General features: G+C 42.7%; 1 protein-coding gene across 1 annotated transcript; it reads right to left on the bottom strand.

Annotated features, from left to right (window-relative positions):
• Positions 1–25: 25 nt before the first annotated feature.
• LOC116464661 (pumilio homolog 1-like) lies at positions 26–9,259 on the bottom strand. Its single transcript, XM_032147921.2, has 4 exons — positions 8,957–9,259; positions 5,647–5,772; positions 4,797–4,918; positions 26–542 (listed from the first exon to the last, which is right to left on the bottom strand). The coding sequence occupies exons 1-4, from the start codon at positions 9,086–9,088 to the stop codon at positions 257–259; spliced, it is 666 nt and encodes a 221-aa protein (XP_032003812.1). The 5' UTR covers positions 9,089–9,259; the 3' UTR covers positions 26–256.
• Positions 9,260–12,672: the final 3,413 nt, after the last annotated feature.

The raw sequence follows: 12,672 nt of genomic DNA, 5'->3' as shown, positions 1-12,672 counted from the left end.
CCTTGTTCAATAGATGTTGGTGGGATGAAAGAACAGGAGGGAGGAGTGAGAAAAGGAAACGAAGCGAGTTGATTTGTTGGACTCATAAGCTGATTCTCTAGAGATCACGGATGGAAATACTTCAAAAAACATAGCTTAAGACTCATACCAGTGTGGCTATTGATAAGGGAGGGTTGGCAAATGTGTCAGGGCAATGGTGACTCCACATAAAAGAAAAACAGAACACAGCATGGGACAGAGGTCAGTGACAAACTCTTCAAAAACAGCAGGCACCCACCCTCCCCTGTGTTTCAGAAAGGAAGCCAAGGCCTTGCACACACTCTCTGAGACCCTGCCCAGCCCGGCCTACCTTATGCATGACGATCTTCCGCTGGCCTGGCTCCGCCACGTCAATCATCTTCTGGACCACATAGTTGGCATACTGGTCCTTCATCATGGTGTATAAGGCACTGTGGGGACCGTCGTTCATGGTGCACACCTCATCGATGAGCACAGCACGCTCCGTACGTGAGGCGTGAGTAACACACTTCTCCACAACGTTGCTGTAATGAGATAAAACCAGGGACAACTCTTACAAGAGAGGCGCCTGTTAGTGAGGCTGTGCTTGCCCAGCTTCTGCCCTGACCTCCGGACCAGCAGGCAGAGAGAGCTATTTAACATTTGAAGGAAGATGAGTCGCCAACTGTCCGACTCTCTCATCTCTGACTCTCCACTTGTGCCATCTGTGGCATGCAATTGTAGGAAAGGGGGAACGTGGCATTAAATCAGAGTTTTTCTCCAATCCACGGGGACTACAGAGGGTGATCAAATTATACACTGCCATCCTACTGCATACTGACCACCCAGAGAGACCAGGTCTTCAAGGACATGGGACCCGGCCCTCTGACAGGTAACGGTAAGGAGCCCAGGTAGGTGAGGAGACTTAAGCACAAGGTTCAGGACACTGGTTCACCACCCAGCTGGTTATTATTTTAACACTTACCAAAATCTGTCCATTCTTTCCTCACCTCTGTGAGTTCACCAAGGCCAGGAACGAACCTTACTTATGCCTATCTCCCTGCGGCCAAGCAGGGCATAGTGGTGCGTGCCTGTAATGCCAGCTAATCGAGAGGTTGAGGCAGGGAATTGCTTGAACCGGGAGGCGGAGGTTGCAGTGAGCCGAGATTGTGCCACTGCCTCCAGCCTGAGCGACAGAGCGAGACTCTGTCTCGAACTCCTGACTTCGTTATCTGCCCACCTCAGCCTCCCAAAGTGCTGAGATTACAAGCGTGAGCCACCATGCCTGGCCTCAAATAAGTAATTTTTTTTTTTTTTTAAGTAAAAATAGAAATTTTAGAAAAGGAAAATATAACATCTGAAATAAAATTTACTGTATGGCTTTAACGGAGGATCAGAGATGACAGAAGAGTCAATAAACTTGAGAACAGATCAACAGAAGTAAACAAAAAAAATACACCAGTGACTTTCAGACATTTATTTTTTATTTTATTTTCATTTTTGAGACAGGGTCTCACTCTGTCACCCAGGCTGGAGTGCAACGGCGTGATCTCGGCTCACTGCAACCTCTGCCTCCCGGGTTCAAATGATTCTTCTCCCGCCTCAGCCTCCCGAGCACGTGAGATTACAGATACCTGCCATGACACGGGGCTAATTTTTGTATTTTTAGTAGAGACGGGGTTTCACCGAACTCCCGACCTCAAGCAATCTGCCCACCTCAGCCTCCCAAAGTGCTGGGATTACAGGCATGAGCCACTGCACCCGGCCCTATTTTTATTTTTGTAGAGACAGGATCTTGCTGTGCTGCCCAGGCTAGTCGTGAACTCTTGACCTCAAGCAATCCTTCTGCCTTGGCCTTCCAACATGCTGGGGTTACAGGCATGAGCCACTGTTCCCACTTTCAGACATTTTTGATGGTGACCCAGAGTACAAAGTAAATTTTTCCACCATTTGAAAAAATTTTTGTTTGAGACAGAGTCTCGCTCTGTCACCCAGGCTGGCGTGCAGTGGCACGATCTCGACTCACTGCAACCTCCACCTCCTAGGTTCAAGCCATTCTCCTGACTCAGCCTCCCAAGTAGCTGGGACCATAGGCGTGCGCCACCGCGCCCAGCTGATTTTTGTATTTGCAGTAGAGATGGGTTTCTGCATGTTGGCCAAGCTGGTCTGGAACTCCTGGCTTCAAGTGATTTGCCTGCCTTGGCCTCCCAAAGTGCTGGGATTACAGGTATGAGCTACTTTCCCCAGCCCCTATTTTTTCTTTTTAAAATAAGATTCTCGGCCGGGCACGGTGGCTGACGCCTGTAATCCCAGCACTTTGGGAGGCCAAGGCAGGCGGATCACGAGGTCAGGAGATCGAGACCATCCTGGCTAACATGGTGAAACCCTGTCTCTACTAAAAATACAAAAAAATTAGCCGGGCGTGGTGGCAGGTGCCTGTAGTCCCAGCTATTCGGGAAGCTGAGGCAGGAGAATGGCATGAACCCAGGAGGTGGAGCTTGCAGTGAGCCGAGATCGCACCACTGCACTCCAGCCTGGGCGACAGCGAGACTCCGTCTCATAGACAGACAGACAGACAGACAGACAGACAGACAGACAGACGGATACATACATACATACATACATACATACATACATACATAATTTTCTACTAAAATCTCCTATCTTTTCATTCACTAAAGCATATTTTCCTTTACATCCTGAGTATATTTAAACAGCTGCTGTATAATTCTTCTTTACTAATTCCAATAACTGGGTCATTTTAGACTATTCATTGATTCTTATTTCTTTTTTCTTGAGTATAGGTCACATTTTCCTATTATCCAGATAGACACTGAATAACAGGCTACAGAAACTCAGACTTCTGTTCTGTTTCACCAAAGAGAAGTGCCCTCCACTCCTATTTTAGTGCAGTTAACTTGGCTATAGTCAAACTACAGACTTCTCCCATACAGTAAGCAGCAGCTGAAATCCCAGTTCAATTCTTTTAGCCTTAGTTGGAAATGTGGTTCAGGGGTCAGCCGGACTTGGGGGAAGGTTAAGACTAGGCCTCCCCGGAACCCCTGCTGGCTCTCTCCCTTTCTAGGATTTCTCTTTGTTGTGGTTTCCCTGAGGACTGCCTATTCCAGCTTTGGCTGCCCAGTGTGGAAAAGCCTGGGAAGTGACCACAGGCTAACGGCCATCAGAAATAAGAAAATTTCCCCAGTTCAATTCTCTTCTTCCAAATGACCTCTCCGGTCTCCACCTGCCCTTTGGTTACTCTCTAGTGTCTTCAGGTAGTTCTTGCATTTTTGTCCACAGTTTATACATGTTATCGATGAGAGGACTGGGCCCACGGTAGCTACTCAGTTATTAATTGTAATTGCTGTAGCTGGACACGGTGGTGTGCACCTACAGCCCCAGCTACTTAGGAGGCTGAGGTGGGAGGACTGCTTGAGCCCAGGAATCCTAGGCTGCAGTGAGCTACGATTGCACCACTGCACTCCAGCCAAGGCAACAGACTCTGTCCCTTAAAAAAACAACAACTTTTTTTTTAAATTGTTTTTGAATTTGCTGTAATATTAATTAATGCTTAGGCTATTTCCAAGGGTGAGAAATTAAATACTGTGAACAAAAATGTAAACAGGATACTGACCCAAAGAAGAGAACCCAAGAGATTCTGACCCCCCATTCCTCAGTCCTGGCAACCAGTCAAAAGGAACCCCCCAAAACAAAACAATATAAAGTCGTAAGAGATAACCCTGATAGGGCTAGGCTATGGAGACACTGGATCTACAGGTACTTTCATTTCTTTTCTCTATTTTTCCATGCTGTGACATGTTATAAAATTTCACAAATTTAAAATGAATGGCAGGCACTGGTGGCTCGTGCCTGTAATCCCAGCACTTTGGGAGGCCAAAGTGGGAGGATTAAGTCCGGGAGTTCAAGACCAGCCCCTGGCCAACATGGTGAAACCCTGTCTCTACAAAAATACAAAAAGTAGCTGGGCGTGGTGGCGTGTGCCTGCAGTCCCAGCTACTCCAGAGCCTGAGGTAGGAGGATTGCTTGAGCCTGGGAGGTGGAGCTTGCAGTGAGCCGAGACTGTGCCGCTGCACTCAAGTCTGGGCGACAGAGCGTGACCCTGTCTCAAAAAATAACATAAATTAAAAACATCAAGGTTGTATGAGTCCTGTCCTGCCTTGCAATTTATTCTAAAAACCAGGAAAGAATATATTCCAAAAATAAAAAATACTATGTTATGTGGGCGGTAGGACATATACCGGATCTTCTCAGAAGACCATACGACTATCCACATGGAAGGGCCATTGATTCCTTCTCCAACCTCTGCTACTTATAAGTGACCTAAGACACCTTTCACAACCTGGGAGTAACTACTGCATTTCATTCTTGAGCTTGCACAACATGAAGACTGGGAAAGAGATCCTAAGAATACTAAGGCCTATACATAGATACACATATGGTAAACTGCCTTTCAGGTGCCAAAAACGGAAACTGAATAAACAACACTTCGCAATTCCAAACAAACAAGTTAATAAAAGTATTCAGTTCATCAAAGTGTAACACTCACATTCTTTAGTAACATATTCCCCAGATTTCAAAGTGGCTGACTCTATCAGAGTAAGAAGCCCACTAAGGGACCTCTCAGAGTTTATACTTTGTAATAAAACTATTTGACTTTTTAAGCTATATATACTTTGAAAAAACAACAACAACAACAACATTAAAAAATAAGAGAATTATAGTTCAGTACTACTAATCCTCTCTTCCGGGAAACAGTCCTTGTAACTCAAAGCACATACCTTGCAAATTTGTGCTGACTCAATACAAGTACATTGCCTCGGATTTCTGCTACAATTTTGCTTTTATCCTCAGGACGACCGTGCTCCAATACATGCTGGATTACATAATTTCCATATTGATCCTGTTTGAGAGACAGTAAGAGAAATAAAACGTATGCGAAAGCCAGTTCTGTGGGTTACCTAAGTCCTTATATCTAATTAAGACCCATCTTTCTTTTAGCACCATAATGGTTTATATGAATACTAATGAACACACAACAATTTTTAAAACAGGTAGTAACATTTTTCTCTATTATTACAAAACAGGAACATATTATTACTAGAAAATAGAATACACATATTCATTTTTAAAAGGGGAGGGAGTGTTATGGCAATAAATATTCATTTTTCTCAAACACATATACAAATGGTTCACTGCACCTATCTGTAACAGAGAAAAACTGGAAATATTTATGTCCAACAAAAAACAAGGGCATACCTAATTATTTAATCAGTGGTATAAGCAGAGAATGTATCAAAGCTAAAAACAAGAAATCAACATATCAACTTATTTCATTTAACAATTATGAAACAGAGACCCAGAGGGATTAAATGTCTACCTAAGGTGACACCACAAGTACATGACAGAGTTCTGGAAGTCAGATCTCCTGACTCCAGGGCTAGGGCTCAATTCACTACCCATATTCATAAAACACAAACCAAGCTGCTCTGAATACAAATACAACCACAAGATTTAAGGGTATTTAAAACACATTAACCTCTTCTGGAACCTACACTGACAGAACACACAAACTCTGGCCCTGCATGAGCCCGCAGGTGTTCGCAGTTCCTCTACTGGCAACTCCACTACCTGTACAAGCTGCTCTGTGTGCTGGTGAAGCTCCTCTAAAATAGGGAGTGTCTGGTCAGGGAGACAGTGCTCCAGGATTCTCTGAATCACGCGGCAGCCATAAGGATGTGTGGACAGGGCAAATACCTAGGGCAGACAAACACAAATGAGAAGCAAAAACGACAGTCACCACCTTCAGTGCTTCAGTATTGTTTATATATATATACGTATTATCCCACTAATCTTCACAAACGAACTTAATGGCATTTCAGTTCTCTCTACATATAATAAGGTGTGTGTGTGTCAATAAACTCATCGCTTATCTATTTTAGGAATTCATGGATGTGCGTAATTCAGAGCTGAAAAGGACTTTTCCAAGCCGCCAAGAAACAGATAACTAGTCAAAGTCATGAAAAACACACTTAGTTAAGAGTCGTGTGTGTCAACTGACAACCTCTCCAAAAGACAGCGCTAACAACAGAAAGGGAAGGACTGGAACCAAATCCTGAATGCTTTCACACCGCCAGAACAACCAGAATGCAATGTTCTGATTTAACTGTGATGTTTTTCAGCAATAAGAAAAGATTCTTCTGCTGGGTTGGGAGCAACAGAAAAGCACACCCCCCTTGAGATTCTGCCCTTCCTAGCTTAATGGCGTACACCTCACAACTGTAATCAAGAACAATAAGAAGAGCAATAATAGCAGCTAACACTTGCTGGATGCTTGCCAAGCGTAAGTCATCACACCCAGTGCTTTCTGTATGATTTTGTTTTGTTTTGGAAACAAGGTCTCACTCTATCACCCAGGATGGAGCACAATGGCGATCACAGCTCACTGCAGCCTTGAGCTCTTGCACTCAGGTCATCCTCCTGCCTCAGCTTCCCAAGTTGCTGGGACTACAGGCGCTTGCCACCACATCTGGCTACTTTAAAAAAAAAAAAAACTGTGCGTAGCGACGGAGATTCGCTGTTGCCCAGGCTGCTCCTGCACTCCTAGCCTTAAGCAATCCTCCCACCTTGGCCTCCCAAAGTGCTTGGATTACAGGTGCAAGCCACTGCACCTAGCCTTATGTGTGACTTTATACACGTAGCTTTATGTTTACAACTGTAAAGATAAACAGTATACTGTATGCTCCTGCTTGAATTTAGCTTTATAAAAATGCTACACTTGTAGTCTGGAGCAACTTGATTTACTTCACTCAACATTATGATTCCCATGTTCATGTACAATACTGTGAGTTTCTGTAGTTTATTCTGCATGGTATATACAAAGAAATTTTTTTTTTATTAGACAGAGTTTCACTCTTGTTGCCTAGGCTGGAGTGCAATGGCACCATCTCGGCTCACTGCAACCTCCGCCTCCCGGGTTCAAGCAATTCTCCTGCCTCAGCCTCCCGAGTAGCTGGATTACAGGCACCTGACTAATTTTTTGTATTTCTAGTAGAGACAGGGTTTCACCATGTTGGCCAGGCTGGTCTCGAACTCCTGACCTCAGGTGATCCACCCGTCTCAGCCTCCCAAAATGCTGGGATTACAGGCGTGAGCCACCGTGCCCGGCCATGAATATGACATTTTTAAAAAATGCCATCCCCTGCTCATGGTCATCTGGGTTGCTTAAGTCTTTTAAAAGAATAATGGTGTTTAAACATGTCTAAATAGGTCTCGTGGTATACATGTACAGATATTTCAACAGGATCACAGAAATTATGAAGGTTGAAATTTGAAAGACAATACTAAATTACTTTCCAAAATGGTTGTGCCAATGTCTATTCCCACCAGCAGTGTACCTCATTCCTGTCAGCACATAGCAACTGATGGGTAAATAACAGTCTATCATTTGTGGCTTAATTTTCCATTTTCCTTGTTCCTAATGGAACTGAGTATTTTTTCATGTCTACTGGCAATTTGTGTTTCTTCTATGAAATGTCAGCTTGTGTTCTGGGCTCACTTTTACATCATGTTGTATTGTTTTCTTTCATTACAGAGAGGTTCTTTACAAATTCTAGTTATCAATTCTTTGACCGACGCATCTTGAAAATATTCTCTCCTGGTGGCTTAACCGTTTTACCTTTTTTGTTGTATACTTCCATAAATGTAACATCTTAATGTTAAGGTAAACAGATCTACCCTTTTTTCATTAACTCAGAAACTCCCAGTAACCATGTGGGTTGCTGTCAGTAATCAACCATTGTGGTCACTGAGCAAACAGCAAAACCTCAAGATTATTACACGTCACATATCACTCTGTACTCAGCAGTACATAAATTACACCTGAAAATCTATGGGCTTTTTCTCATTTTTCCCCCTTCCCTAAAGAAAGACCAATTTCACACACCCAAAGGGGAGCTGAGTTTTACTGTCCTGTCCCACCCACCTTAGAAGACTGTAAGGACTTTGTGTTTTGGGAAAAAAAAAAAAAAAACTATAGCCAATTCAGAGGCAATTCTGGAAGAAGGTATTTATATATAAAAGTAACAATCTTACTTGGACGCTGAAGCTAAGAAGAGATTTTTGATATACAGGAAAACAGGAGAAACTAGAAGTTATCTCTGGTTATGTGGCCATTTAATACAATTCAAACCAACCTGGACTGCATCCCCTCCAAAAAAATTTAAGCAAAAAGAACCTTGTTATTTTAAAGATATATTCACACATGACCTACAACATTAGTTCCGTAAATTACCTGAATTTTAAACCAAATTTCAAACGAAAGCACTGAAATATCAGAATAAATAGTACTTAACCAAGGGAAATAATTTATTCTTCAAATATGAGATTTCATCTTAAAAACTCTTATGACGGTGTTTCATCCCAATGTGAGCAGACATCTGCATTAATGACGGAAAGAAGGCCCAGAGACCCAGACACTTGGCAACACAGGTACTTGACAGTACTATACAGGACTGCTTTTTACTGCAGTCTAAAGTACATTAAGATCAGGCACAGTGGCTCATGCCTGTAATCCCAGCAACATCGGGAGGCTGAACCAGGTGGATTGCTTGAGTGCAGGAATTCAAGACCAGCCTGGGCAACATGGTGAGGCTGCTGCCTCTACAAAAAATTTAAAAATGAGCCAGGTGTGGTGGTATGTGCCTATAATTCCAGCTACTTGGGAGGCTGAGTGGGGAGGATTGCTTGAACCTGGCAGTTCAAGGCTGTAGTGAGCCGTGATGGTGCCACTGCACTCCAGCCTGGGCAACAGAGGCGGATCCAGTCTCAAAAAAAAATAAAGTACATTAAGCATATTGAGAACATGCCACAAATCCTACTCTGTTTTCTGCTCACAAAGGAAATAAATTTGTTTCCATTATTTCTCTCCTGGGTCACTTACCTGTCCCTTAAACGCATCGATGATAAATTGCAAAGACTGGGGCTGTACACATTCAATGCATTTCTGAACCACGTGATTGCCATTCTGATCTTTCACACACTTCAAGACATGGCCATCTAGTTCCCGAACCATCTCATTCTATTGGAGACAAAGAAAGCACCACCAGAATCACAGCAAGCAAACATGTGGACAAAGAATATTCTTTTCACCAAACACGAAAGCACTACTGAACAGAAAATCTGTGATGATAAAAGTGGAACAGCAACTGTGGAACAATGACAACAGGGAAACAAATGAGGACCTGAGTCTCTTCAGACATTCGCTAATTTACGTAAAATTTCCAACAATAAATTTACTGTAATAATAACCAGTAACCAAAAAGATCCACACCTGAAAAAACAAAGAAAAGCCTCTTAAGAGTGCTTTTGTGTGTGTGTGTGTGTGTGTGTGTGTTTTTGAGATGGAGTCTTGCTCTGTCACCCAGGCTAGAGTACCGTGGCATGATCTCAGCTCACCGCAACCTCCACCTCCAGGTTCAAGCAATTCTCCTGTCTCAGCCTCCCGAGTAGCTGGGATTACAGGTGTGTACCACCACACCTGGCTAATTTTTGTATTTTTACTAGAGACGGGGTCTTGCCATGTTGGCCAGCCTGTCTCGAACTCCTGACCTCAGGAGATCTGCCCTCTTCGGCCTCCCAAAGTGCTGGAATTACAGATATGAGCCACCGCACCTGGCCAACTCTTAACAGCTTAAAAAAAAATAAAGGGCAGACATCTTCAAATACAAAGGAGCCTATATCAGGAAGACATACTCCTTAACTACATTCCAATACACCTGTTATAAGTTGAAAATATCATTAACTAAAAAACGCATTTAAATATCCCTAATTTACAGAACATCATCGCTAATCCTAGGCCCTCAGAAGTGCTCAGAGCACTTACAGTACCCTAGAGTTGGATAAAATTATCTATCACAGAGTCTGTAATTTAAAAAAAAAAAATTATAGGCCAGGTACAGTGGCTCATGCCTGTAATCCCAGCAATTTGGGAGCCTAGGTGGGCAGATCACAAAGTCAGGAGTTTGAGACCAGCCTGGCCAAGATGGTAAAACCCCATCTCTACTAAAAATACAAAAATTAGCCAGGCATGGTGGTGCGCACCTGTAATCTCAGCTACTCGGGAGGTTGAGGCAGGAGAATTTCTTGAACCGGAGGGCGGAGGTTGCAGTGAGGCAAGACTGTGCCACTGCACTCTAGCCTGAGCGACAGAGCAAGACTCTGTCTCCAAAAAAAAAAAAAAAATTATATATACTTATATACATATATATAAAATAAAAACAATAAAAAAGATTCAAAGTACAGTTTTGAAAAATCATAAGTCAGGAGCTATTTGTACACTGTATTAAAGAATTTCTACATGGCACACAGCCGTAGTCCCAGCTACTCTGGAGGCTGAGGTGGGAGGATCACCTGAGCCCAGGAGTTTGAGGCTGCAGTGAGCTATGATAACGCCACCAGAAGCCTGGGTGACAAAGCAACACCCTGTCTCTAAAAATAAAACAAAACTAAACCAAACTAAAGAATTTCACACACAATTCATCGTGTTTTTATTATGATAACTCTGTAAAGTATTACTAGTAATGATACTAATTAAGCTAGAATTTACCCCTGGTTAGGCATACCTCTAAGTGTGTAACATGTTTTAATTAAATTTTCCTAACAATCTTATGGAGTGGACACCACCATAGGTGGAGAAACCAAGGAAGAGGCAAATTAAAAGACTTACAAAACTATAGACCTAGATTCCCAAGATTCAAACCCAAGCAATCTGGCTGAACTATATGGTAAACCACTATGTCTAAACCAAACTGTCAACAATACATTATCCTGAACACCCCACCTCTGCTGGTATATAAAAGAAACTGAGACAGAGGAGGCTTAAGTCACATATTTCAAACTATGGATAGAAAGTGACAGAATTAGAATTCCGCCCTAAGCTGTGACTCCACCACCTATGATCCTACTACTAGGCCAAAGTGACTGCAGAGTCAGCAGGAACGGTTCTCAATTAATGAAAAGTGTGCAAACGAAGGAAGTAGATGAAATGGCCAGAAACTGAGTCTGTGAGTAGGACATGGGTGATGCTGACAGGATATACAGAAAGAGAGACACTGGGATTTCGACTAGAGCTCTTCCCCCAAACTCATTGCCCCAGGTCTTAGGTATCTTGAAATTAAATGCCTGCACCATGGCTATACCTGGTGCCTCCTGCCCAGTTTCCCTGCTGTCTCCAATCTCTGTACATTGGCTAAACTGTGCTGCCAGTGGATTTATGTTAGAAGACTGCAAGTCACATCAAAATAGTGATGTTAATGAATGCAATGTCTTAAATGCCCAAGATGTTGAGTACCTCAAAGCAACTAAGATATCATCTAATTAAAGAAATTAAAGATTGCAATGGCAGGGGCTAAAGAAGCAAAAGGCAAGAGACATAGTGATTAAACAAGTGTCAGAAGGGAATAATTTTTTTTTTTTTTTTTTTGAAACAGGGTCTCTTAGGATCTGTCACCCAGGCTGCTCACTGCAGCCTCAACCTCCCGGACTCAAGTGATCCTCCTGCCTTAGCACCCCATGCAGCTGAGACTATAGGAGTGCACCACCATGCCCAGCTAACTTTTTATAGAAACGGGGTTTCACCATGCTGCCCAGGCTGGTCTCAAACTCCTGGGCCCTAGCAATCTACCTACCTTGGCCTCCCAAAGTGCTGGAATTACAGGCATGAGCCACTGTGCTGGGCTCAGAAGAGAATAATTTACTCTGAAAATACAATTATGGGAATGATGGGAATTGTGAGAATAATTATGACAATGAAGCTTATACAAAAATAAAGTCAAGGAATACTTATAAACAAAATGAGGGTGAGATGGCTTCCCTGGATATTTTTGTGATCCAGAAGAAATAAAAACTCCAACAAAGATGAGTTAATTTTACCTAAAACTTGCATCTAGAAAATAGTAAAATAATCCACTGTAGGAAGCATAAGTCAGGCCCAGAACAGAGAAACATGACCAGAAAAAATATGTGCGAGAATATAATGATAGCTGGGAATGGTATCTCACACCTGTATTCCCAGTACTTTGGGAGGCCAAATCAATTAAACCCAGGGGTTCAAGACTAGCCTGGGCAACATGGTGAAACCCCATCTCTACCAAAAATACACACATTAACCAGGGGAAGTGGCGTATGCCTGTAGTTCCAGCTACTCAGAAGGCTAAGATAGGAGGACCACTTGTGCTCAGGAGGTTGAGGTGCAGCAAGGCACAATTGTACCACTGCACTCCAGCCTGGGTGAAAGAGTGAGACCTTGTCTCCAAAAAGAAAGAAAAAAAAAAGAAAGACAAATAAGAAAATTAAAGAAGAAAAATTCAACTATCTATGAAAATCCAAGAAAAATTAAAATTGGCAATGATCTGAACATTAAAAGAAAATTTAAAATAGCTTCACACTTGCTTCTAGTTACTTATACTTTCTTATTAATGCTACATCTCTAGTACTAAGCACTGAATAAATGAACTCCAGACCCGCTCTATCTCCAACATTCCTCTCTCCCTTCACCAGCATCGTGGCACATACCTATGAAACTTATCACTTTAAAAACTTTGGACTTCTTCAGCCTTTAACTGCCATTGCCAACACCAGTGCAGTGGTTTGGATTGG

The sequence above is a fragment of the Hylobates moloch genome, unplaced genomic scaffold (assembly GCF_009828535.3).
Source record: "Hylobates moloch isolate HMO894 unplaced genomic scaffold, HMol_V3 SCAFFOLD_1222, whole genome shotgun sequence".
In the NCBI taxonomy this organism is placed as follows: domain Eukaryota; kingdom Metazoa; phylum Chordata; class Mammalia; order Primates; family Hylobatidae; genus Hylobates; species Hylobates moloch.
This window is presented reverse-complemented; position numbering and strand designations above follow the sequence as displayed.